At 37.8% G+C, this 26,455-nt stretch overlaps 2 protein-coding genes and 1 long non-coding RNA gene across 4 annotated transcripts; 2 read left to right on the top strand and 1 right to left on the bottom strand.

Annotated features, from left to right (window-relative positions):
* The first annotated feature begins 12 nt into the window (after window positions 1-12).
* LOC125062152 (cytosol aminopeptidase-like) lies at window positions 13-11,944 on the top strand. The gene is made up of 13 exons (XM_047667794.1): window positions 13-336; window positions 452-561; window positions 825-960; window positions 1,046-1,173; window positions 1,243-1,414; window positions 1,486-1,691; window positions 1,759-1,864; window positions 2,005-2,112; window positions 2,189-2,294; window positions 2,368-2,517; window positions 10,697-10,770; window positions 10,843-10,942; window positions 11,027-11,944. Exons 1-13 carry the CDS (start codon window positions 169-171, stop codon window positions 11,086-11,088), a joined length of 1,626 nt encoding a protein of 541 aa, XP_047523750.1. The 5' UTR covers window positions 13-168; the 3' UTR covers window positions 11,089-11,944.
* On the bottom strand, window positions 11,134-21,208 carry LOC125062239 (calmodulin). 2 transcript variants are annotated; one of them, XM_047668033.1, is made up of 4 exons: window positions 21,056-21,208; window positions 18,767-18,941; window positions 12,590-12,832; window positions 11,134-12,024 (listed from the first exon to the last, which is right to left on the bottom strand). In XM_047668033.1, the coding sequence occupies exons 1-4, from the start codon at window positions 21,056-21,058 to the stop codon at window positions 11,996-11,998; spliced, it is 450 nt and encodes a 149-aa protein (XP_047523989.1). In that variant the 5' UTR covers window positions 21,059-21,208; the 3' UTR covers window positions 11,134-11,995. The 2 variants fall into 2 exon arrangements, with proteins under 2 accessions (XP_047523989.1, XP_047523980.1); XM_047668024.1 differs by lacking the exon at window positions 21,056-21,208 and adding an exon at window positions 19,042-19,141.
* A 283-nt stretch (window positions 21,209-21,491) lies between these two features.
* Window positions 21,492-22,667, top strand: LOC125062250. The gene is made up of 2 exons (XR_007119210.1): window positions 21,492-21,636; window positions 22,422-22,667. It is a non-coding gene; the product is annotated as an uncharacterized LOC125062250 (long non-coding RNA).
* Window positions 22,668-26,455: the final 3,788 nt, after the last annotated feature.

Genomic DNA, 26,455 nt, shown 5'->3' with positions numbered 1-26,455 from the left:
GGTTGAAATTTTTTGTAACCCTAATACTTCTACAAATTAATTAAAAATGAAATAGTAAAAAAATATATTAGAATTTAAACCTTTTATGTTATTTCTACTTTTAAATTTTTACCCACAATCTAGTTGGCTTGTTATACATAGAATGTTGTTTAGAATTGTTGTTTTATAATGGCATTTACCAAATTATTTTTGAGTGTAAGATTATTATGTATTGAGGCAAATTTTGCTAGAACGGTTTTGAGGAGTTATAGTGGAACATTAGAAGCACCAGCTTGTAATAAAAATGAAGAAAAACCAAAAACAGATAAGACCTCTGCTTCTGGACCACCATCAAGAGTAGGTTATTTGTTTTGAAATATGTATTTTGGTTTATTGAAAAGATATTTTTTAAAGAAGATCACTAAATTCTAGATTAAGAGGATAACTTTATTTTTCTTGTAACATATTCCAGAAGGGTGTGGTGCTTGGAGTGTATGAAGAAGGTGAAAAATTCTCTTTAACACCTGCTGCTGAGGAAATCAATCAGAAGAGTGGGGGAAAGCTGTGCAAACACTTAAATGAGTTAGAATTATTCTAAAAGAATTATTTGTTGGAATCTTTTGTCTCTAAATATTTTTCTATCTCTTGGGTTACGGTTCGGAGTCTGAACTACAGACTAAAATTAAAGGACTAACCATATTATTTTACTATCAAGTATCAACAAAAAACATCTCTTTACCTGTAAAATGTTAAAGAAAATTTTCCATGACCTCACAAAAGTGTTGAGTGCGTAGCGTGATTTCCGAGTAGCGTAGAATGTAATTGTAGTTGTAATCATGTTTAAGGTTATCGTGCGAGCTGAGGCTGGGCAAATCATTTGTGGTGACGGACGTGGTGGCAGACGGTGGTACCGTGGCCCTCGCCTCTCTTGGACCGCGCGATCCTCCTCACGATACACAGGAAAGCCTGGACGAGGGGAAGGTAACCCTATGATTTCAATTTCGAACCCAACAAGGGTGTATTCGAAGTCGGAATCGGACGAGTAAAAGGCGGTGTGCACACGCAGGAAAACGTACGTGTGGGCGTGGGTGCGGGAGTGTCGTGTCTGCGTTCGCGTGGAGTGATCGACATCGCCGTGGATGTGGCCGGACACCCGCGCGCCGCCGCGGAGGCCGCTCATCTCGCCGCTTGGACGTTAGTAGCCACGGACCGCAAACAATGACGTCAGTCGACTCTAGCGACGACTTTACCTTTAACTTTCAGTTTCCAAGAGTTCAAGTCCACCGTGGGCCGGAAGAGCGAGGTCCGCCTGTCTGCATTGGGAGGCGATCGGGGAGAGTGGTCGTCGGGCGTGGTGCTGGGCGAGTCACAGAATTGGGCGCGGTACCTCTGCGACATGCCCGCCAACGTCATGACGCCCGCCGGCCTGGCGCAGGTATCGATTCGTCTCCCAGTCGGGCGCGGGAACCGTTCCCTTGTGGAAAACGGGAATATATTTGTGCGTAGGAGGCGCTGGACGTGCTGTGTCCACTGGGCGTGCAGGTTTTGGTGCGCGAGCGCAAGTGGGCGGAGGCTCAGCGCATGGAAACGTTCCTGAGCGTGGCTCGGGGCTCCTGCGAGCCGCCTTTGTTGCTGGAGTGCCATTACCGGCCCGAGGCCGACGCTCACGGCCCGCCCGTGCTGCTCGCCGCCACCGGCGTCACTTTTGACAGGTACCGCCCCGATTCGATCGTTTCCCGTTATTTTTCACGAACACCAACCGAATTAAACCATTCGCAGCGGCGGCTTGTGCCTAAAGTCTCGGACGCAGATGTCCGAGGGTCGCGGGTGCATGTCGGGAGCCGCCGTCGTGCTGGCCGCTCTGCGGGCGTTAGCTCTAGCTAAGGTATCGTTTTTATTTAGTATCTAAATATTATGCAGCGAGATGTTTTGTTTTCTGTTATTAGTAAAGCTCATTCAACATTCATATGAACTTGTTTTCACGGTTGGTATGCCCATCGTGCCATCGTATGCTCGTGGGTGCAGGCGGCGATAAACGTGAGCGCAATAATTCCTTTGTGCGAGAACATGGTGAGCGGGCAATGCCTAAAAGTGGGCGACGTGGTCACGGTCCTCAACGGGACTCGCGTGCAGGTGGGCCTCGTAACTTAACTATACGAATGACACATATAGTAATCGCGCGTTAAATCTGAAACGGCCTCGGTTTCAGATCGAGGATACGGACATGGAGGGTCGCCTTTTGCTAGCAGACGCGTTGGTGTACGGTCAGACCCTGCTCAAGCCTGCCCTGGTCTTGGACGTGGCCGCTCTCACACGTCAGTGCTACCAACTCGGCGAAGTTACGTTTTCATACCTGAAGTAGCCGGTAACGAGTATAGTTATTTTCAGAGGGCGTAGCCCTGGCGACGGGTGGCGGCGCCTTCGGGTGCTTCAGCAACAGCGACTCGGCGTGGAGCGGACTCAGAGGCGCCGGCGCAGAGACAGGAGATCGCCCTTGGAGGCTGCCGCTCTGGGCCTACTACGGGCGCGACATCCAAGGTATACGTAAAGAGTAGTTAGGTCAGTTTAAGAAGCCGTAGTAGAAGAAGTCTAGTACGTGAAAACTAAGTATTTTATAAAAGAAATATACAAACACAATCCCTTTAGTCAAAAAATGGTCCAAGTCAGGTTTAGGTTGCTGTCACCAGCAACACTGATATTCAGTGGACCCATCACCCATACTATCTTGGAGTGACAGATATGTACACTGAACAAAACAAAAATTTAAACAGTTAAAATAAAACTATTTAAAAACAGTTAAATCTCCGGATCCTGGTGGTGGCAGTTTGTTCCAGCATTTAGTTGCATTGTATCGAAAACTCACAAAAAACAAAATTAATGCCTTCGGCCGCATATATGGCGAATGCTACACGCTCGATAATTATCGTGATATTTATCGTGATATTTATCTTGTATTTTTTTAGTATACTACACACTCGATACGGATCGCGTCAGTACGACGGTAAATTTCATTGAGTACACTCGTACATTTCGTGTTACAATATGAGTAACAATATTAAGAAAGCTTGCGTTGCCATTATTATTATTATTATTATCAGTATATGCTGATATACATCAATATAGCTTCTTCTGTTTGCGATCACAAAATGATTAGAAGTCCATGTAAACAAGATGTACAGTATGGCTCCGCTCCAAACTTAAACTTAAGTGATACTAGCACTATTGATGACAACATTACTCAACGTTCGAAGCGAAGGCGGTGCGAATGTGGTGGAGTTTCGGAAGAGTCAAAAATCGATAAATTCTTAAACACGATTAATATGTGGCGACAGGAAACTGATGAGAAATTGTCAGAAATAAAAACGTACGTGCAGGATGTTGTGCGACAAAACACAGAAATTCTGGCTTCGCAGAGTGAAACAGAAAAATCTATAGAATTTTTGTCGCAAAAGTATGATGACTTGCTGTTACAATTGAGTTCACATCAAAAACAAACACAATCTTTCCTTGAGCGTGTATCTAAGGTTGAAGACACAACAGAGGATATGGACCGTCGTTCTAGGCTGAGCTCCCTGGAAATTCGTAACATCCGGCTGGCAAACAGAACTCTGTCTCAGGATGAGCAGATATCTGTTGTCACTCGGCTTTTCAAGGAGATATCGGTGGAAGTCTCGTTGTCTGAGATATTTGATATCCGCCGTGTCCCGTCAAAGTCTGATAGTATCACTCTGGTATGCACCCTGAATTCAGTTATTACGAGGGGAAGAATTCTGAAGGCTTTCAAAGAACATAACAGAGGCAGTAACAAACTCAACTCCACCATCGTCGGTGGTCCGCAACATCCGATTTACATCGCCGAGCATCTGACGGCACAGGCACGCCGCCTATACTATCTAGCTCGAGAATACGCCAAGACGGAAAAATATAAGTATTGCTGGACTTCCGGAGGCCGAGTGCTGCTGAGGCAGGCAGACCACACCAAACTCATTGTTGTTACTAATGAAAGTCAGCTGGTTGGCCCCCAGCCAAAAAACTAGATCCTTGCGACGTATTTCCGTCTTTGTTTATGATTAGATTTAGTTTTTTGATTACTATGATATTAGTACTAGGTAAAATCATTGTTTGTAACTGTGCTATAGTGCCGACGCGCCTTTACATATGTATTATATTATATTTTATATTTCCTCATATAATATACCTATATAATTTAGCATTACTGATAGTATTTGGTTCCTTAGGCTCAATTTTCAAATATTATTCTAGAGTTGTTACTCACGTAATTAATTTCATACCTCTTTATTCACACACAAATATTGTAGACACTTTTCTCTTATACATAATCTATGACTATCTCACTGATATATACTATTTAAATTGTACTCTAATTCCAATGCGTGCATATATCCTTAAGTTTAGTAAACCTGTGCTTGCACTCATTGACCTTACACTGCTATTCCCATTTAATAACTGTATTGTGCTAGCAAATTGGTTACTTTTAGTTACTCAAGGCTTCAAAATTCGATCGTAATAATAGACAATTATTAAACAACATCGATAATCTATCGGTTGCTTCAAGCCATTGCTGTGATCCACATGAAGTCCGAAACTATTTACCTAAACATAATAAAGTCCTAAATATTATAACGCAAAATATTCGGAGCTTATCGGCAAATTTCGCGAACTTTGAAATTTTACTTACAAATTTTCATACTATCCCGGATATTATCATTCTCACTGAATGTTTTCTAGAAAGCAACCCGGTAATACCAACCATAAAAGGTTTCTCCAGCATCTCTTCCTGTAACCCAGTTAATAAAAATGACGGAGTCCTGGTTTACTATAAAAATTGTATTACAGGCATCTCAATTGAAGAACCCTCTGTAGCAGAAGCCAGCGTTCTCTTAATTAAACTTAATACTGATACTGCAATTTTAGGTATTTATCGACCAAGTGCTTTCAAAAATAAAACGAACTTTATTAACTCTCTAAATACCTTGCTAGAATCTCTTAAAAGTTTCAAAAATATAATAATATTAGGTGACATAAATATTGATATTACTCCAGAGAATCTTAACCAAGAAGCTGAAGATTATCTCAACATGTTGGTTTACCATGGGCTTCTCCCAACTCATACCTTCCCTACTCGTTTTCCTTCTTCTACGTGTCTTGATCACGGTATTCTTAAATCACCTCTGACTGCTCTTACTCTTGTCATCAATTCTTCAATCACTGATCATAGTTCAGTAGTAATGTCCTTAGATATAAAGAAACGCTACTCTGCTCCTACTCGATCTATCAAAAAAGTGGATCATGATAGCCTCTCACAGTCTCTCCTGAATACAGATTTTTCATCTGTTCTCAATAACACTGACTGTGAAGAAGCAACCAACAATTTGATAGAAATTCTTCAATCAGTTATCTCTATGCACACCTCCGTAATGACTCGCTCTCACCGCACTAAAATCATCAAGCCATGGATGACCCCAGGCTTACTTAAATGTATACGTAATAGAGATAGAATGCATTACAAACTAAAAAAGCAACCTGAAAATGATATTCTGCGTAAAACATACTACAGATACCGGAACTTCTGTAATAGTCTACTGAAGAAATTAAAAAAGAATTATGAAAAAGGTCTACTACTAAATGCAGGAACTAACACCAAAAAACTTTGGACAGCTATAAAAGACGTTAGTAATCTTAATAAAAAACATGATAGACCAAGTGACCTCCTAAAATGTAGAGCGAATCCAAAAGACTCAACAAACCATGTTAACTCTCACTTTGTGGGTATCGGAAAATCGCTTGCCTTAAATATACAATCCAATCATCAACACGACTCTCCACCTCCATTACGGCCAAATCCTCCTTTTCCTCTCCAATCATTCGTCATGCTCGACACTTCTATTGAAGAAGTCGAAATCACTATAAATTCCTTGAAAGAAAGCTGTGCTGCAGGTTGGGACAACATCACGTCTGCCATACTTAAACGCAACCTTAAAATATTAGCTACACCAATCGCCCATGTATGTAACTTAAGTATGCGTACGGGAATCTTCCCATCCGCTTTTAAAAAGGCAATAGTGCATCCCATTTTCAAATCCGGCAACCGTGGCAGTGTCGACAACTATCGCCCCATCTCTATTCTGTCAGCACTGTCCAAGATCCTTGAACGCCTAATAAACAAACGTCTCGTTAGTTATCTGGAAGATAAACAATTACTTTCTCCGAACCAATTCGGTTTCAGAGCTAAAAGATCTTCATCGGATGCCATCCATGAATTAACCGATCACATAGTTAGGAACTTGGACAGCCATAGGAAGTGTCTGGGCATATTCTTAGACCTCGCGAAGGCATTCGACACTGTCTCGGCCCAAATCCTTCTACAGAAACTGGAAGCGCTTGGAGTGAGAGGAGTTCAACTTTCCTTATTTAAAAGTTACCTCAGCGGTCGGAGTCAATGTGTAGTGGTAGATGGCCATGTCAGCTCTTACCTTCCAGTGGAATTCGGAGTCCCCCAGGGCAGCATTCTTGGTCCTACGCTGTTCCTAGTGTACATGAATGATCTGTGTTCCCTGAAAATACCTAATTGCAAATTGGTCTCTTACGCCGACGATACTGCTCTTGTTTTCTCTGCAAAAAGCTGGAGGGAAGCTTTCTCTTATGCACAGACCGGATTTGATATCGTTTCGTGTTGGCTGCGCCAAAATTTATTAACTCTTAATATAGAGAAAACTTGCTATCTTACCTTCTCCATATATACTCCTCCCATAGCCTTAATCCCGTATTCCTTAACTGCCCATACACATTCTTCTGTTCCTTCTGTTCCATGCTCTTGCGCTACATTGAAGAGAGGTTGTACGGTTAAGTATCTTGGCATCACACTAGATAGTCGACTCACGTTTCAGGCCCATCTTATGAATATGTGTGGTAGAGTCCGCAAACTCATGTTTATCTTTAAGAAAATTCGTCATGTTGCCGAGCCTCATATAGTCAGAATGATGTATTTAGCATTATGTCAATCTGTTTTATTATATGCTATCACCACTTGGGGTGGTGCAGCCAAAACCCATCTGCTGTCCCTGGAACGTGCCCAGAGGGCTCTTCTAAAAGTTTGCTTATTCAAACCCATTCTTTTCCCTACTTTCACCCTCTATCAGGAAGCTCAGATACTTACTGTACGTCAACTGTTCATCCTAAACACAGCCCTCAAACAGCATCACGAACATAAACCTAGTCCTTCTTCCTCTCGATCTGCTCGCCGCCCACCCCCTGTTCACCTTCCTTCTCTCTACACTGCCTTTTCCCACCGCTTCTACTGTTACCTCGGCCCTTTTATTTACAACAAACTAAATCGCAAGCTGAATATTCACTTACTCTTATCCTTCAGTTGTAAAAAGAAGGTCACTGCCTACATACAAGGTCTCAACTATGATGAGACTGAAAACTTAATCCAACCAATGGTCTAACTTACAATTTATAGCTTATTTTTGATTTACTATTTATTTTTATACTTATTTATGTACTGTTATCTATTTATCTAAGTACTAATATATATATATATTTATCTAAGTACTAATATATATAGATATTTAATAATATATATAATAATTAGCACGGATGTTATATCGGCGCGATTGCACACCTACATATTTTAATTAGGTACCTCTTTTCTCCATGTTACATCTGTAAAATGTCCTTATTAATAATTTACTCTTGTTACTGGTTACTTTTTACACCATGTGGGGAGAGGCTGGTGGTCTGAGATACAAGCCCTGCTTAGTTCAGTCACCAGTCTCTCACAATCTTATAATGTTTCCTTGCGACAATATGTCTGTTTCTTAATATTTAGTTAATATCAATGTAAGATTGTGGAGAAAAATAAAGATTTTTTTTTTTTTTTTTTTTTTTATCAATATCCAAGACTTTGAATTGTAAACATTTTCCGCTGCAGCACCAGATCGTTTCAAATCTGTTATTTTTTAAATTATTTTCTGTAGTTTGCCTAGTTTGCATTTGAGGTGTCCCATATGTCCGATTTACACGTATTAAGTTGACTAAAAATTTACTAAATATTAACTTAATTTTAAGTAACTTAACCCGTGTAAACAGTGAATTTAGTAAGAAGTTGCAAGTTAAAATTTAGTTGCAACTAAACAAGGTAGAATAGAATTTTGTCTATTTTTCGGTTAAGTTGGTGGGCGTGGCTAATCACTTGACACGTTTGGACAGGCAAAATTTAGTTAAATTTAAGTGAAAAGCATAAGCTGGCGGAGTCATTGCAAAGCTATGCTTTTGCTTTCGGCGCTGGAAGCTCAAAAACATATCCAAAACTATTTGTCCGATATGCGTATACAACAATTAATGAATAGTAGTAGAACCCCTTCCCCAATGAATAATAGTAGCCGTTTTACTCCTTCGCCTTCTTCAAATACGTATTACGTTGAGTCCCCAGAACCTTCACAATCATGTATTGGAGCATACAATACAGTAAATCCCCAATCAGGAAGAGAAAATCCTATAATATTTTGTTCTGTGGTCGTCCATCTTGAGCGAATAAATGAGTTTAACTAATTATTTAGTATTTTTACGTGTAAACGGTTACTTAAAATTTAGTTAAGACTTGGCAACTTAATACGTGTAAATCAGCCTATACTTATAGGTAATGTTTCTAATACAAGTATGAATTCTCTATATTATTAAAAGAAAAACGCTTTTTACCGGATTAAAGTTATGTATTATTATAAATTTACAACTATTTGACATAATTTTAAATTTATCCGACGTTTCTCTATATTATTCCGCCTCCATATATGCGCGTCCTCTTCCATCGCTGGCAGAATAAATACTGACGCGATAAATATCGAGCAGAGACTAGACGCTCGATATTTATCGACGATAATTGATACGGATCGTGGATTTTTAGATTTCTAGAAATCCAGCGATCCGTATCACGGATCGTGATACGCATGTACTACACGTCGTAATTTTGGATCACGATCCAAATATCACGATAAATATCGAGCGTGTAGCATTCGCCTATAACAGCAGGCATGTGAAATGACAGTTCGTATCGACAAATATTCATACTTATTTTGTTTTCGACTTTCTACATACACTACTGTAAAGGCATCTTGACTAATCCGCCAGATCCCATTTAACATCGGACATAAATAAATAATAGCAATTAAATTTATTTAATTAAATCAAAACCAAATTTGATCAAAGAAAGATCAAAGAAAATTTGATTTCAATGAAAGAATAGGATGTAGACCTCCTGGCGAAGAGAACATCATAGGCAACCCCGGCTTTGGCCCGAGAGGTAAAAATTGACGACGGATGCTTAATCTGGCTCTTGAAAAAAATTTAGCATTTGAAGAAAAAAACCAGCTTATAACTTGGAAAACCAAACAAAACCTAAAATAAGTAAGAAAATAAGTAACAATATTAAAAAAGAAAGGACCAATTGAAGAAAATAAGCATTTAATTATCACATAAACAAAATTGGAGGAATTAAAAAACATGTGTGTGTACTTATGTACTCGCGTTAGTAGTTATAGCTTACTTCTTTGGCGTAACAGGATAAAAATCTTTTTAAAATTTTTATCTTTCCCCTTATTCTACGTTTGTAGAAAAAAGGTATTTAATACATTGAAAGTTTTATTATAACGTATTATCTAGTTAAATTAAGTTTATTTAAATATCACACAAAAATAATTTCTACACAATTAAAGAAATTTACATTTTTTATTTTAAAATGTTGATTATGCTAACTTCAGGGTGTCGGCTTTTTGTGACGGTGTGCGGGTGTCGGTTTTTTGTGACTTCGCCAAAAGAAGTATAACTTAAAAAATTAGTCTATGGCGTGTTTGTTGCTTATGTGAAGGACTTAAGTATAAAGTAATCATGCTCTCATCGGGTGCAACATCTGTGTGCGGAGGCGAGTACCTAAAAGGATAACTTACAGACCCATTGAAGACATTGATTCTCAAATGTGTACTGAAATCGTTAAGAAAATAAACTTTAAATAACTAACTAGATGATGTAAAAATCATTGTTAATTATTCCATTATCACGATCAATTCCTCATGCTTTGTTCTAAGTGAACCGGGATTCAATACTTCTACCTCAATATTTTCGGTTTCCTAGTCTAGTCATTATTATATAACTAAATATGTACTTGATAACAATGTCACAAAGCAAGCGCATTCCACGAAAACAGTACAGCATCAGTAAACAGAAACAAACAAAATTAATGTTTCTTTCATACGCTGCAATGATGATTAGGTACAATAACACTACTTTCGTAGAAATAAAATATACATTATATAATAATTAGTGTTAATTAATATATGTACATACAATTTATGCGTGTACCTATATCATAACAATACTCATTGCGTAGTTCATGTAATAAACATACTGCGGACCAAAGTATACAATTTTACCATTAAAATTATAAAATTGGTCACTGACACTCGAGCCTTATGCACAATATAAGTGCATTGAAATAACAGTGTATTATTTTAAAACTAAACCTTTTTAATATATTAAAATTGTATCGGATGTTTTACGGGCAATCATGCTTTGTTAATTCCAGTGATATCGTTTAAAAAAATGTGTGTCTGTATGTCGTGCATATTTATTATCTAATGATGTAAATATTTTGTCTACATCTTGTGAGTGTGCCTTATAAATACACCAATTATTATTCCAGCGGACCCCGCAGTGGATCTCAAAAACCGCGGCTCGTGTCCGGCTTCGCCTTGCGTCGGCGCGGCTTTCCTCAAGGTACGCTCTTCTATCGAACCGAAATGGCAGGTCGAGTTTTATCATTAGTTTAATAATAATAATTCTGTTTAGAATTTCGTTTGTGCCGATTGGATGCACCTGGACATCACGGGCGTCAGCAAGTTGGCTCATGCGCGCGCGCCTCCTTACCTGGACCCGTTACGGATGACAGGTGACACATTTTATTAATCATTTGAGATTTGATAAAGATGACGGCAACGAGAGCGTATTGAAATCGTGTGTATTATCTGTTCAGGTCGGCCCACTCGCACTCTGGCCACTTTCCTGACGAACACGGCGGGCTCAAGTGGGAAATGAAACATTTAAATGAATAAAGCTTGGGAGACGAATAAAACACGAATGCTTATTGACCTAAAAATGAAGAAACATTTATTTTCAGTATGTCTTTTGTAAAATTGAATAACAGAATGAATTAAATGTAATTCAACAACAGAGTGGATTCGTCAAATTTCGATACAATTATTTAGTTCCACAATAGAAATATAATATTTATCAAGACATTTACAGCTTCCGAAGCGACCGGGCGGCGGCCGGGCCTTCGCCCCGACTCGTAGTTCCACTATTTATGTTAGATTAACGATTATTAAGCTTCGAGTAAACTTTTACCTCTTTATAAATACCGTAAATACGACGACTTTACACAGATGCGAGAGATGAATAGTGAAACTAGTCAATTTACAATTATAAGATAATTATTATTAATTACATTTATACGGGAAGCGCCGACGAGTCGACGCAGAATATATCTTTTAACGCTATTAATTTATAATGACTTACATAATTAATTTGGACTACAACACAGTTTATTAATAAATATAAAAGACCTCGACGCGAGACGAGGATGGAGGCGAAAGGGATCCGCCGGCGAGGACCGGCCGACGCCCGACTTGTTGGGTTTGCAAATTTATCTCACGTAATTATAAATATCTCATACTAAAAAAAATACATTAAAAGGTGCGGACGCTAGCGCCGCGACACGGAGGCACGCACACACCCACACTCTTGTCTCCTTAGCATAGTTAAATTAACGGAATACTTTAAGTCTAGTCCTCGCCGCTATACAATTATACCATTAAACTGAAACGATGACAATATTTAATTTATCGCAAACACTAGAGAAATGCAGGTCCAATACGATGTTAATATTGTGTGTCATGAAACAAAAGTGTATTTTTATTCTTTTACACACACACTAGCCGCCGGCTCACTTCGACGTCATCATGGTGACGAATTCTGAAAACGAGAGAACACACGTTAATAAGTTTCGGGGGACCGTGAAATACCACCCTCGGACGACGCGTAACGCCTGATGGCGATCCGAGGGACGTTTGCTGCTCGTGGTATTTCTTCGGGAGGGGGCACGGGTCGACATGCGGCGACACAACACTCATCCGCCCGAAGGAAGGGACGGAAGGGGGCTACGGGGCACATCGAGAGGAGGCGGGGTCGTCGGGTGGAAAGCGGAAAGTTTACGTCGGTCGATAAAATTGAATCGTGTGAGATAGATACGATGCACTCTGAAGTCTGAACGAGAGAAATCGAAGAGACAAGAGGCGACACTAGAAGGAACATACGAGAACAGAACGAGCAGCAAACCATTGATCGGCGGTCGGTAAAAGAGAGATCACAGCGAGCCCTTTGCCGTTAGCGACGGACGCAAACGACAAGAGGCTCTAGCGGCCGCCGTCGCCGCGCGCGAATATCATTTGCGCGAGCGCACGGAAGTCTGCAAACAGACAAATCTGTGTCGGTCGTCGTTCAGCTTAAGAGACGCGGTCTGAGAGAGAGGAGCGCGCACCTTCGTAATTGACCTGTCCGTCGCCGTCGATGTCGGCCTCGCGGATCATCTCGTCGACCTCCTCGTCGGTGAGCTTCTCGCCGAGGTTGGTCATGACGTGGCGCAGCTCGGCGGCCGAGATGAACCCGTTTCCGTCCTTGTCGAAGACGCGGAACGCTTCGCGGATCTCCTCCTCGCTGTCCGTGTCCTTCATCTTCCGCGCCATCATCGTCAGGAATTCGGGAAAGTCTATCGTTCCATTACCTGGAATGCGAGAGGGTCCGATTAGTTTTACATCTGTTCGTCCTCCCGAACAGCTTTTAACATTAATATATATTGTAGTTCGGAGCAACGTGTAGGCTATGATTTATCCTTATATTATATGAGGCCGACACGCTCACGTAGGTTTTAGGGTCTAACACGTGCGTTCGTACGAGTGTGAGTTGATTAATCACGTAAAAAAAAAATGCACAAACTCAGCTTCGCTAACGAGGCTGAATTCGATTGTCTCATAATGCTTTATTATAAATTTAAGTACTGGTTTTGTTGTTAAGTTTGTTTCGGTAGGTATTAAGAACTTTTTAATATGAAAAAAAAAAGAGTTCAAGGATATTTAAATGTATGTGTCGCATAATAATTAAATAAAATACGACTGAACTATGGGGACGGCGTGAATTCCTGAAATCATTATTATAATTAATTAACGAAAACATAGTTCTTTGATAAGGAAATCTAACGATTAAAGATAAAAAGACATTTGACAAAGTCTGTCCCAGCTAGAAACGTCCAGGTAATTGAGATGACGTCAGTAACTCAAAATACACACACGAAAACAATATCTGTTTACATGTATGGCTAAGTCACGAGAATCGAATGGATTACACATGAAGAACAAACGCCACAGGTGCACGTCGTGTATTTTGAGGCGAACAAAACTGATCAAAGTAGCAGCTCCATTATTCTGGCCTGAACTATTAAGGGTATTCATAAAATCTTAATTCAATTATTCATATAGGTAACTAACATGAACCTATACTTATAAACGTATACGTTTAGTAGCAGTAATGTAATTTTGAATTTTAACTTTGTGACCATGGCCTGTCCAAGATCAAAGTAATATTAAAGTTAGCAAGGTGATCTCGTAACGAAGCTGAAGGCCGAATTAAAGGGAACTTAGTTTTTGATAAAAACAAATAGATTATTATCAACGTGGAAATCATGGTTGCAGACAATTATACCGCTACTACAAGGGATTTTACTTTTAAATTTTATTAATTTATATGAAACTAAACCGCAAAGTCTCTCTCGAATCTCGATGCACCTATTGACATTATATCCCACGAATCAAGTCAAGAACCCGAAATCGAGGACGGCAGCTAGTTATATTTTCGTTCTGAGATAATTACGATTATTTGTTTATTAGCCAACGAAAAGATATCCTCAGACTTTTAAAAAACAAGTACGAGTTAAGTTTGGAGGTGATAATTATGCGCTAACCTTTACGGGGCGCGAGATACTATTTATAACAGGCACGTGACCAGAGCATTCGAGAATGCAGAAAGCATTCCTAACGATCTCTCAGTAAAAGCGTCTGCCGACGTTTCCGTAAACTACGACAAACTGTCATAAACAATCAATTCCAGAGCCTACGATCAAACTGATTTCGTGAGTAAAATAAATTGACTTTGTACATTTCTCTATTTATAGAGGCGACTAGTTTTATAGTATTTTTATGAGCCATTTTCCGACTGCGTATTGTTCACGGAACAAAAGGCAGTATTTCGTTGCCTTGAACTCGACCCACGACGAACAACATTTTTTAAGCATATTTCTTTGACTAAAATCTTATATTAAAGTGACTTCTTTGAGCGTCGCATTTTTGTTTTTATACAGGTTCGATTGAAAAATCGAATACTTCCTGCATTGATTGGCCGACCCGTGATCGTATCATAATACTAATAATATCATATACGGGTACATTCAAGTAGAATTACGTAAGCGTAGCATCATGACTAACATCTAGTCCATACCATAAAGGACCTTGGTATTAAGCATTTGTAATAAAGTAAGTAAATATTAATTAAGTTTCGTATTTTGTACTTACCGGATATTATATTGACGAAGAGGATTCCATAAAAGTAATTATAACTAATCAGTTCGAGAGGCCTTGGTGAGCAATCAGTGAATGTTCGATAACAACACGGCAAATCGAAGAAGCCTGACAAGGACGCGTGATTCAAAATGGCGTCAGAGGCGGAGGCTTTGCGATAAATACGCATTCTTCACAGAGTGCGTAATAACCGAGCAAACGCCATATGCCAGCTAATGGTCTGGCCGCGTTCAATATCGCATTACGCTAAGATGAAGCACCTGAGATCATATGACACCACAAAAAAGGCAGGGGAGTAACTATGCATATACCCTAACATCTGTGTTTGCGCCAAGTTCAGTAAACAATGCAAAAAATGTAAATAGCTGTAATGGGCGCCAGCGCGTACTCATCGGCCGCTTAGTGGATATTTGCAGTCATGTAGCTGTTGGGGCGTTGCTCCTAGCGGACGGCCTGTCGTGACCGCCGCTGGCCCACCGCCAATACGATATGCAAATTCATTTGCAAATTTCACCAGTTTCAATTTAGTTTTATCACGATACAATTAGATAAGAGCGTCCGACAAAACGGTTGGCTCAATCTGGGCACCACCACATTTCTCCTAAAAAAATACGTCCCATAAAGAAAAGAACGACGACGAGCGAGCAATTAGGACAACAATGGGTCAGCTATTTAGACGCTGCGCTCATGGCGACGAGCCAACAAAACATCTATTACTTCTTCTATCGATTTATACCGTTACCTAGATGACAAATACAAATCATTTTACCCCGTGAATCCACGATGATGCGGTACGATATCGAAAATTTAAGTTCATTACTATATTATAGTAGACAACGAAACTATGCTACGCAACGACTGCGATCGATGGAGAGTAGACCGCCTGGATCAATACCGGGCGGCTTCTTTAACCCGCTAATCCGATTTACACCTTATTGTAATGTTGAGCGGTTCGTACTTTGTTACTACTACAATTAATGTAGACTAGAACAGGGCATCGTTAATTATACTTAGCATAATTAAGTTGCGGACATGTGATAGTTTTGCTTTGAAAATATGAGGCAATATTCGGCTTGTGATTTCCCTCAACTCTCACTATGGATACAATACCTACGGGTCACTAAGCAGATCAATAAAGAGCTATTGTGGCGAGGGTGAATGGGTCGAGCGAGACGCGAGATACAAATCGATCTTAACGTAATAATTATTAATTGACGGCTCTCCGCTCATCTTCTCCGTATGGATCTAATTGGTATTTACTTGAAAGTGAGACACTTTAAAATTTCTTTAAATATATGAGTGTGTATTTCACAGTTGGTGTATTCAGGCGAGAAGTCATAACTCCAATTTTTGGGTGAATTTACGAAAGACAAGCTATAAAGTAATACTGCAAATTTAACGTGAATTTCATGTGCGTGGTGTCGGACATTGAAGCTAATTTTCCGGTATTGTTCCACAAATAGAATCGGAGGAGTGCAAAGCGCTCGACTGTCTCACTCGGACGTGTGAACGACTCCTTATCGTAGTGACATCATCATTATAATTACCCATTATTTTTAAGGAGAGAGGCACCTAACTGTAAAATAATAGTACTCGCCATTGGTAACCAAGCGGCGGCATAATTAATGTAAATTGTAAAGTAATGTTTTGTTGGACTGACTGATCTAATACAGAGAGCATGCGCTAAAAGCTTGCTAAATGTAATACTTGATAAAAAGGCACTCGTAAAGGAATTTAGTGCGGTTAACTGGACCAATGCACTTCCTAGTATCGTACATCGACTTCAAATTTCGCAACCTCTCGAGCAAACGATTTATTGCGTGTTTTTTGTTTCTCTTCGAAACTGTACCATGAAAAAAAAACAGATCCTTTTAAAATTCTTATTTTTTATTATTATGGGGGACGTTTATTTTTTCTTATGGTGAAATTCAGAGATTATGCAGGACTAAGGGAGCGTTCAAGTATTACGTCACGCAATTTTTGGAGATTATTGACCCCCTCCCTGTGTAACGCGCCGTAACGTTTTTCTGTACCAAGGTATAGTAAAACCGAGCGAGTCTTTATACCTAAAAGTTACTATTATGAGGTGTTAAGTACTGGGTCGAAAATAATATTAACAATAACGCGGAATTTAATCCCCGCCCCGCATCGTTTTACAAAAGGATCCCCCCCCTTCCCCCAAATTCGTTACGTAATACTTGACGCCCCCTAATACAAATATGTCCGGACACCACGTTAGATAACAAGTTTTTGGTGTGTGGAAAAACCGCATCGTTAATACTAAATTCTGGATTTACCAATGAACGGTTAAGTCAAAACAGGAAAATACGGGATAAGGTTTATCACAAACGCCTTCCTGTTGACCGCCACACTAATCTGCTTGGCAGCAGATATAATTCTAAATACCGTGAGTATTAACATTGTACTTTACATTATTGTTATTATTGCCCTCCAAATACAATTATTATGACTGACACGTAACAGCAGTACGAGAATTCCATGTTTCATTGAAGATATTATGTTACATGAGCTTAATAAAACTGCAATTGTCATGTTAATTATTAGGAAACGGCTCTCACGGCAGCACCGGTTTACAATAACAAATAAAAGGATCGCTTTAGATACACACATCTGTCGGTTCTCACGTTTGTTCGATTTTCATAAGTGCAGCCCAAGGTTATTTCAACGGAAATATTTACATTAAAATGTGGGAATAAATCGGCCTAATCCATTGGTAGTCAGTTAAGTCGCAACAATGTATAATATTTACGAATGTTGAAACTTAAGACCCTCTAGAGCACAATATATCGCAAACCATAACCCTAGCTTTCCTCGTCGTACATAGGTTGTACTCGCCGGCATTTTCTTTGGCGAACCCGACATCCACATTAGCCAATATTAATTTATTAAGAGATGCGCCAAGATTTTCGACAGGTGAGTGTGTACAAAAGCTAATAATACTTAAATCGCATATTAATATTGTAAAGAGATGACGAGATCAGGGTCGTCTATACGCGACCAACGAGATCATTGTAACACTCGAATAACATTCGTAGTAGTAAGGATCGAAAGAGCAACAAGTTATAATAATATACCTCTTTCTTAATTATTATTTATCTCGTAAAGAACGCGGAACATCTCGAGGTATTATACTACTGATATCTAAACATGTGATATCAAGTACTTAAGTAATATTTAAATATTTAACTGTAACAAATCTTCTGATTTGAAATGTTTCTTTTGTTACACAATTGCGTAAAAATTACATTTGCCATCATTAATAATCAATTATTATAGGCAATCATTGGTTTTTAGTCATAGATATTGCGTAATTGTAAACGCCTTTGGAGGGTGGGTGAAGGGAACGCTGCCAGCTGTCGATCCTGTCATATTTCTTCGCCATTCATCACGCTTTACGATCGTTCAACACATTCATAATCACACAATATAATATACCATTTCTTTTTGCCAACGCATTTATCAAGTACTAAAATTAATTGAGAACAATAAATTTTTACTTGCACGTGAGAAAAATTCAGTCTTTGTTGGCACACGCAGTTTTCCGCGAGCGTTGACACAAGTACAGTTAGAACTAATTGCAAGCGCATTTCGAGCCACGGAGACGACGGGCCTAATCGAACGCCTTAGTTTCGGCTATTACATTATAACATTCAGCTCTTGCTTTTTCCTTCATCAAATGGATTACAATTCTACGCGATTTTTTTTTTAAAGTATTTGCGTCTATTAATATTTTATAAAGTAAGGGTAAATAGATGTAATCGTAATCACTTACGTTTTTACGATTAGAATGATAAAGATAGGGAAAGCTAGCGTTAATACAGCATAGATATGTACCGCAATGTAATCGATAACAATTCGATTATAGATATCAGAATGGCTTCTTACTGAGCTGGACTTTATTAGACGCTAGAAGTCAAAATATAAAATATGTACCTATGTATTATGAAAAAAGAAACATTTCAGAAAACTTTACATAAAATAAATTTAATTAATCAGAATGAATCTCTGGTCATTGTGGCTATTCAAAATATTGGTTATTGGTAAATAGAGGGCAAGAAGAGACTCACCATCAGCATCAACTTCATTTATCATATCTTGTAGTTCTGCTTCTGTGGGGTTCTGTCCTAGTGATCGCATCACAGTGCCCAACTCTTTTGTGGTGATGGTGCCATCACCATCTTTGTCGAATAGTGAAAACGCTTCTTTGAATTCAGCGATTTGTTCTTCTGTTAGTTGATCGGCCTGTAACATGCAGAGTAAAATATTATTTCTTAGTCCAATATTAGTTATAGTATTATACTAAATAAAATTAAAATGTTATTTTGCTATTATAGGTACAAACCACTGTAACAACCATTGTGTATGTATTGTACCCCGCAAAACACTGAAAGCTAATGAGTTATTTAGTCTTTAAAAGATAAGATAATTTTCTATTTGATTAGGGCCACGTCACAATGCAGACATTACCTTGTGATATCATTTGCTGCATTACAATAAATATTATCTTGGCCATACAACACTAGATAATTTACAAGTTTCAAGTGCTCACAATTCACATACCTACAGATTGGAACTGGTTTTACCTTTCACTGATTACAATTAGTCTTATAGATTAAATATATATTAATATTTATTATTTCAATGGACACAATCAACTAATATTAACTTTATCAGGGCTATAATTTAGCATAAAACACGTACTGACACTTTTTTTTTATTATTAAAATAAATTATCAGATAAATTATAGCCTTTTAAGAAACCACATGACAACAAAATCTCTATTCCTTACAGAATTTAACACTTACGTGCATGCGCTAAAGATACTTTAGATACATTTATAAATTCAACAAAAAATTAAATCCTTTTGAAATTACCCTTTATTCCTTATTATAAATTAACTCTATTTGAGATTGTGATGAATAATGCAGTATACAATATACCATCTTACCAAAATGATATGTTTACGGTCCAATATACCTGACATACTCAACATAAGAACATGCTAATAGCATATTTAAAAAAAAAATAATTTTGGCAGTTTAAGTTTTGAAAGTAAGTACCTATTTATGTTCAAATAAAAAAAGAAAGCATACATAACTTTTCTTGAGATAAAGCAATAGTTGCCCATTCATATTATAGAATATTCATAGGAATCCTGAATAGAAATAAAATCAGTGTTGAAACCACAAAATTGAACTTACAAAACTCATGTTTTTACTAAAAAAAACACTAGTTATATTAGCTATTTGGCCCCTTTTATGTACATGTATTACATTAATTACAAAAAAAAAAAATTGCTAAAAAATAATAAAAAATTGTGCCTAACATTTTAGATTATGATCCCATTATATAGTGTGATATAAAACTACTACTATGATAGGAAAAAAAATATGTAAAATACTCAGTTCAATAATTGGACCCAATCATATTAGGATTTCTAGGGTTTCTCCAATTTAAGTCTTCACTGAGTAGTAAGTTAAAACTTAAGAACTTCTTTGACTTAATTACTTATTGAGAATAAGATGAGCCACAAACATCCTCTCTGTATACATATTTGACAAAAAACTGATCTTGTGAAAAGAAAGAAATTTAAAAAAATACATGCCTAATAGTACCAAATTTTTAAAGTACTAATTTACTTACTAATTTTAATGTAGGTTTACTTTTGTAATATGTTATTGCCAATTTTTAAACATTAATATTTACCTAGTATACTATCACACAATAAATAAAAGAATCAATTTATTTTTCTTAAAAAAATCTACCGTCATTGGGTAAAATCAGACTTATCTAGCATGATTGGAATCCAAACTAACTTGATAAGGTTTCACCATAAGTACAAGACAAGAAAGGTAACGGAACTAGTTACAGAAATTGCGTATTCGATCTTGTGCGAGGGATGAGTCAACGGGCGATTGACAGGAGCACCCGGCGATCGATCATCGACGCTGGGGCGCGACACTCGTGCAAAACATGTAAAACACTTTTTTCTCAAGTATTTGCTACCTAAAAGCCGTGCTACTTTGTCTGAATTCAGTCCAATCCAGTTAAACGTCACGACGTCGGTTACACCTAACTATGGCGACGGAGCTATGGTAACGATTATCAATTTTCTCATTCCATTTTCACTTCCTTGTGGTAGATGATACCCAAACGCTTTTGTTGATATCCTTTTCTTATCTCGAAGCTACGTAGACATTCCGCAATGCGGTATAAAAACGGCCATCACAATAATAATGGAGGCCGTCATCACTATAAACACCGATTCACCAAAGCTCCGAAATATACCCTAAAATTCGTAGTATATTTTTTATAAAAACACTTCCGGTATTTTTTTTGAAGAAAGGACACTCACCATAGTCGATTAACTTGGATTAACAGGAGCTACACTAAAAAAAATCACAGACTATGCCGCAAGGCGACCACACAGACCGACGGGTAAACGAATACTGCCGCCCTCTATCGCGCGAACGGCCGCGCCGGGAAACTCGCGACCGTGCGCCGTGCGAATCGTTCGTAATCGTTCAATCGAATCCCCGCACTATCATGACCGGTTCAAACTCTTATTCGTTCAAGATAACTTTTCGTGTCGCTCTCTTTGAACATACAAGTCCATGTCTCGGGACGCACAGCAAGGGATTAGAGCCGATCCGCAAAGGATAGTCGGTTTTATATCGGGCGGCTACCGTGGCATAGAGTGTCTAGAGTTGCGGCGCGCGCCGATTGGGTGTCCTATACCTGCAATGCGTCACTGCGGCGCGCGCGCGAATAGGCTGCCGGCTGCCGGCCGCGGCCGCTGCGCCAGGCCGCACCGCGAACCAGGCGCGCTGTCCCAGTTCGGGTTCGCCTCACCCGCTCCACCCGCAATGCCGCCCGACTAACGAGATAACAGCTGTCCGGACTGCGCAGGCTTCCCGCCGTCCGATGTTTCACCTTGTAAATTTTTGCATTCTTGGACACATTCTATTACAAATCGATGCATTTCTTGTGTAAAATCATTGAAGAACCAATGATAAGATAGTTGATTAAGAATGCTTTTCACGCTCCCTTGAACCCTATAGAACTCTTGTTTACTATATGATACTCATAATATAAGAGGTGACACAGGTATTGTCATAGTAAAGAGAAAATCTTTGAATTCATTTCTCCCCCCATTTAACTAACAGAGGGTGGGTAGACATTATCTATTTAGCTGATTCACAAGTTGGTTTGAGTGAGTCGCCGCCCAAAAAAAAAAAAGTATCGAACCGATTATAATAAATTTGCTATTAAGTTAAGATCACTAAATAAGTTAAACGTCATACTGGATCGAAAATACCTAAGAACAAGAACTAAAGCATAAATAGCAACCGAAGGAATATAGTTGATCCTTTATTTTCGTAAGACATCCTAATTCGTAAAAATAAGATAAAGTAATCACATGTTGTATTGTCTTTTATTGACATAACTTTTACACATTTAATCACATGTCACTTTTTACGTAGGTTGGCAGTAGTTTTCCTCTGACTAGTATTTTCCGTTTTCGACATGTTCTATCGTTATAAATATAATATCGAGCAATAATCACATTTTTTTAAAATTCAAGAACGTTTACAACACGTGTTCCAAAACCGGTATGGACCGTCAAACTTTTGGAGTGTAAAATTAAAATATAAGGAATCTAAGGATTCCCTGGATAGCTAAGGAAACAAACGTGCTTATTTATACTCAGACGGTTACAGGTAAAAAATCTGGTGACTGGTAGAGTGGTGGGCATCAGACCTCGAGGCTGATCCCCTACTCGCTGGACCGATCAAGTAAAGTCCCTTACGGGTTTAACATCACCCAGACGTAGAGGCTTGCCGAAGACAGGGGAGAATGTAGGTAGTTGTGTGGCGCCGCTAACACGACCTTCACAAGTGTGAGACTGAAGAAGAAGATATGTTAATCGGACTAATATGGATTAGTGAAATAAAACAAACATATTAAGATAATTTCTTTCATTGCATAACAAAACACACAGTCTAGAGTAGACGTTATTCCTATAATGTTTTGCTAATATTATTTCTTTTCTTTTGTCTAAGTGTTTTGCAATGCTGTTACTTTTACAAGTCTTAGCTGCTGACTGTTTTACAGCAAAAACATTTTTACTACATCCTGGTATAGTTTCCTGAAATCCACTTATAATTTGATTCTGTTTTCGAAATCTTCTTAGTAACTTAAGCTAAATACTTAAACTACTGCTAAAGCAACCTTAGAGTTATTATGATACCGATACAAGTTTATATTTTTTATCTTTTTCCGTTTCGACCTGCATTTCATTACCTGCATCCAATGACACAAGATATCTTACGACAATTTATACAAACAATGTTGAATTCAAAAATATCTTAAATATTATTGTATTTTATAAAGAAAATAATGACAATTTCGTTATTAGCTTTTATTAGAAGACATTATAAAGACATCACCAAATAAATCAACTCTCTAAAAATAAATAAATTGATGCTTTTTAAAACCAATAAGCATCCGAATTTGACGAATAGTCCAGTCAAATTATGGCTAAAAACGGGTTAAATAAACATGAGCGAACACAGTTTGGGGATTTTGAGGATCGATAGGGGGGTGTATTCTGAGCATAAATTCCAATTTGAGGGGTTGTACTGAGGTCAGCTCAAGGTCATTTCGATGGAAACGCGTTTAATTCGATATCTCGAGAATGGTTAGTGTTAGGCGAAAAATTGTAGAGACCTTTTCTTTTCCTAACTAAATTTACTAACTTTTTTATTTGAAACTTTTTTTTATAACATTAATATTTTTCAAGTTATTACTCCCGCAAGGCAGAAATTTTACTTTTTTTTCAATTTTTCGTCGTTTTCTCCCCAACCATTTAATTTTATTAAATTTTACCGATCATGGAAGTGTAGATCTTTTAATTATGAACAATTTTGTTCTTAAACTTTTTTCCGTAATGCCAATACCTTCGGAGTTATAGATTACTTTACCGAGCGAAATCCGCGCCACTGTCGCAATATAAAAAGGTCAATCGATTAAGCTATTTAAAAATTAGGTATTTAATATGGGTAAATCCTTGGGTTAATTCTTGGGTTAATTTGGGTAAGAAGTAAATTAAAAATTAAAACTGTATCGCACATTTATCGATAGAAAAATAGGTTATAAAATTCGGAATATTAAGCACCCGAGGTCGATGGAAGTGATTCGTAAATATTCGTGGTTCTGACGGTATCGGGGCAAACGTCATCCTCGTCCATTGCGTCAAGATCATCATCGTCGATAACGTTCGCGACATTCGAACAATAGTTCTCTTGGCAATTGGTGCAAATCACTGAGCAAAAGAGGCCGGCCTTTCTGCATTCGCACGCTTTGCCGCATTTGGTTTTGCATTTGCACGCAATCGATCTCAGTAAATTATTAATCTTAATATATGATTAATAATGATAATTAATCAGTAATTATTAGCCGATAGCGATGTCATTGAAACCAGCTCCGGATAATTTAGGACGACGTATGCCCCGATACCGTCAGGACCACGAATATTCACGAATCACTTCCATCGACCTCGGGTGCTTAATATTCCGAATTATATAACCTATTTTTCTATAAATAAATGTGTGAAACAGTTTTAATTGTTAATTTACTTAAATTTACCTAAATTAAATACCTAATTTTTAAATAGTTTAATCGATTGACCTTTTTATATTGCGACAGTGGCGCGGATTTCGCTCGGTAAAGTAATCTATAACTCCGAAGGTATTGACATTACGGAAAAAAGTTTAAGAACAAAATTGTTCATAATTAAAAGATCTACACTTCCATGATCGGTAAAATTTAATAAAATTAAATGGTTGGGGAGAAAACGACGAAAAATTGAAAAAAAAGTAAAATTTCTGCCTTGCGAGAGTAATAACTTGAAAAATATTAATGTTATAAAAAAAAGTTTCAAATAAAAAAGTTAGTAAATTTAGTTAGGAAAAGAAAAGGTCTCTACAATTTTTCGCCTAACACTAACCATTCTCGAGATATCGAATTAAACGCGTTTCCATCGAAATGACCTTGAGCTGACCTCAGTACAACCCCTCAAATTGGAATTTATGCTCAGAATACACCCCCCTATCGATCCTCAAAATCCCCAAACTGTGTTCGCTCATGTTTATTTATTTCGTAATTTGACTGGAGTAGAATGACTTTACAACCATTAATCAAAAAAGGACATACGTATGAATTAGGTATTTCATTTAGGTACACATACACATGTCATATGACGTATAGAGCCAGCTATAAGCTTTTTTTTATTTTTCAAACGCTTTCTATGCTTTAGTTTTTGTTCACAAGTGATAAGACAATATTCACTGTTGTCGGTCACTTCATCACTGCACTTATTAATCAGAAATGAGTAAGGTAGTACGATTAACGAGTGTTTTCAGAAAAACTTTAAAATTCTTTAGTCACATATAATAATTTATTCTACGCACTACCAGCTTACTCCACAGTTACATAAAATAGAGGAAGGTGGTAAAACCATAGTATTATCATCAGAAAAAATCTACAAGTGGTTGACCACGCGGGCCTTATTGTGTATTCTGCCATAATTAATCGTCTAGATAATAATAATTACGTCACGTAGACGTACTTTACAAATTGCTTGCTGATTAACATAATTAGCAAAAGTAAACGAAAATATTTTTGCTCATATAATTTGTTCAGGCATATAAAAAGTCCCAAGATTCATTGGTAGAAAAGCAAACCGTGTCGATATTATTACCCATATGTGACGGTTAAATTACATAGAAGATGAGCCAACTTTATCTTTACAATAATATTTTAAAAGGGGAATGGTTATGTTTGTAAGGTCAAACATTGCTGCGCGTTGCGTGATGCGTCGCTATGCTGTTATGTCCATTTTATGACACAACCATATTATTGAATGATTGGGTGCATGTGATGATTCATTCTACGTTTAGTTTTCGAAATATAATAGCCATTTATTTTAGATACTCTTACACTTAAACACATTTTTATTTCTATCTCATTCTTTTTAGTTTTCTGTTGCCCTTTTTTGGCTAAGACCTCCTGCAAATCCCGCCATTTCTGTCTGCACTGTGCCACTCTCTGCCATGTACGACCTGCTGTTTTTATTGTCTAGCATATATCATATTGTCTTTCGAAATAGATAGAAGATTAAATGGTATCATACCATAAGTGATGGTATGATGATGCTCGCGTGTATTAATCTCTACTATTAAGCCAGGGACACGCGAGCGGACCTTTGTTGCTGTTTGTAAATTAATATTGATTAATTGAAAAATGCTAACAAATGTTTTGTTACTAAACCTTTCTTAAAAGGCACAGGAGGCTGATCACCTACTTGCCTATTAGACTGACAAATGATCATGAAACAGATACAGAAATATGACGACCTTAAAATGGTTGTAGCGCCAATGATTTTTTTAAATAAACCTTTGTAACATAACGTTTTGTACCTTTACAAAACAATAAAGGTTTCGTTAATTCAAAGCTTTAAAATTACATAGGTCTTTTGTTTTAAAATAATTACTAATATTATATATCCTCTAGAATATTAATATTTTTTAACAGTGAAATAACTCGTTGGGCTATAAGCATAGCTAATGAGATTAAAAAGGTGATTAAATACAAAAGCATAATAAATTTTAATCCTCACGAGCTTGCTACGTCGACGGAGCTTTAATAACGTTAACGGAGAAAGTTTAAAAATAATGAAATATTCACCCTAGAA

The sequence above is a fragment of the Pieris napi genome, chromosome 2, assembly GCF_905475465.1.
Source record: "Pieris napi chromosome 2, ilPieNapi1.2, whole genome shotgun sequence".
Classification (NCBI taxonomy): domain Eukaryota; kingdom Metazoa; phylum Arthropoda; class Insecta; order Lepidoptera; family Pieridae; genus Pieris; species Pieris napi.
This window is presented reverse-complemented; position numbering and strand designations above follow the sequence as displayed.

Coding starts and splice junctions, on each gene's coding strand:
- LOC125062152 (XM_047667794.1), top strand. CDS start 169: ATGGCATTTACCAAATTATTTTTGAGTGTAAGATTATTATGTATTGAG. Junction 1,174..1,242: donor GCTCATCTCGCCGCTTGGAC/GTTAGTAGCCAC, acceptor TTTAACTTTCAG/TTTCCAAGAGTTCAAGTCCA. Junction 1,865..2,004: donor GGGCGTTAGCTCTAGCTAAG/GTATCGTTTTTA, acceptor TCGTGGGTGCAG/GCGGCGATAAACGTGAGCGC.
- LOC125062239 (XM_047668024.1), bottom strand. Junction 12,833..18,766: donor AAATGAAGTTGATGCTGATG/GTGAGTCTCTTC, acceptor CTCGCATTCCAG/GTAATGGAACGATAGACTTT. Junction 12,025..12,589: donor CGGACAGGTCAATTACGAAG/GTGCGCGCTCCT, acceptor TCTCGTTTTCAG/AATTCGTCACCATGATGACG.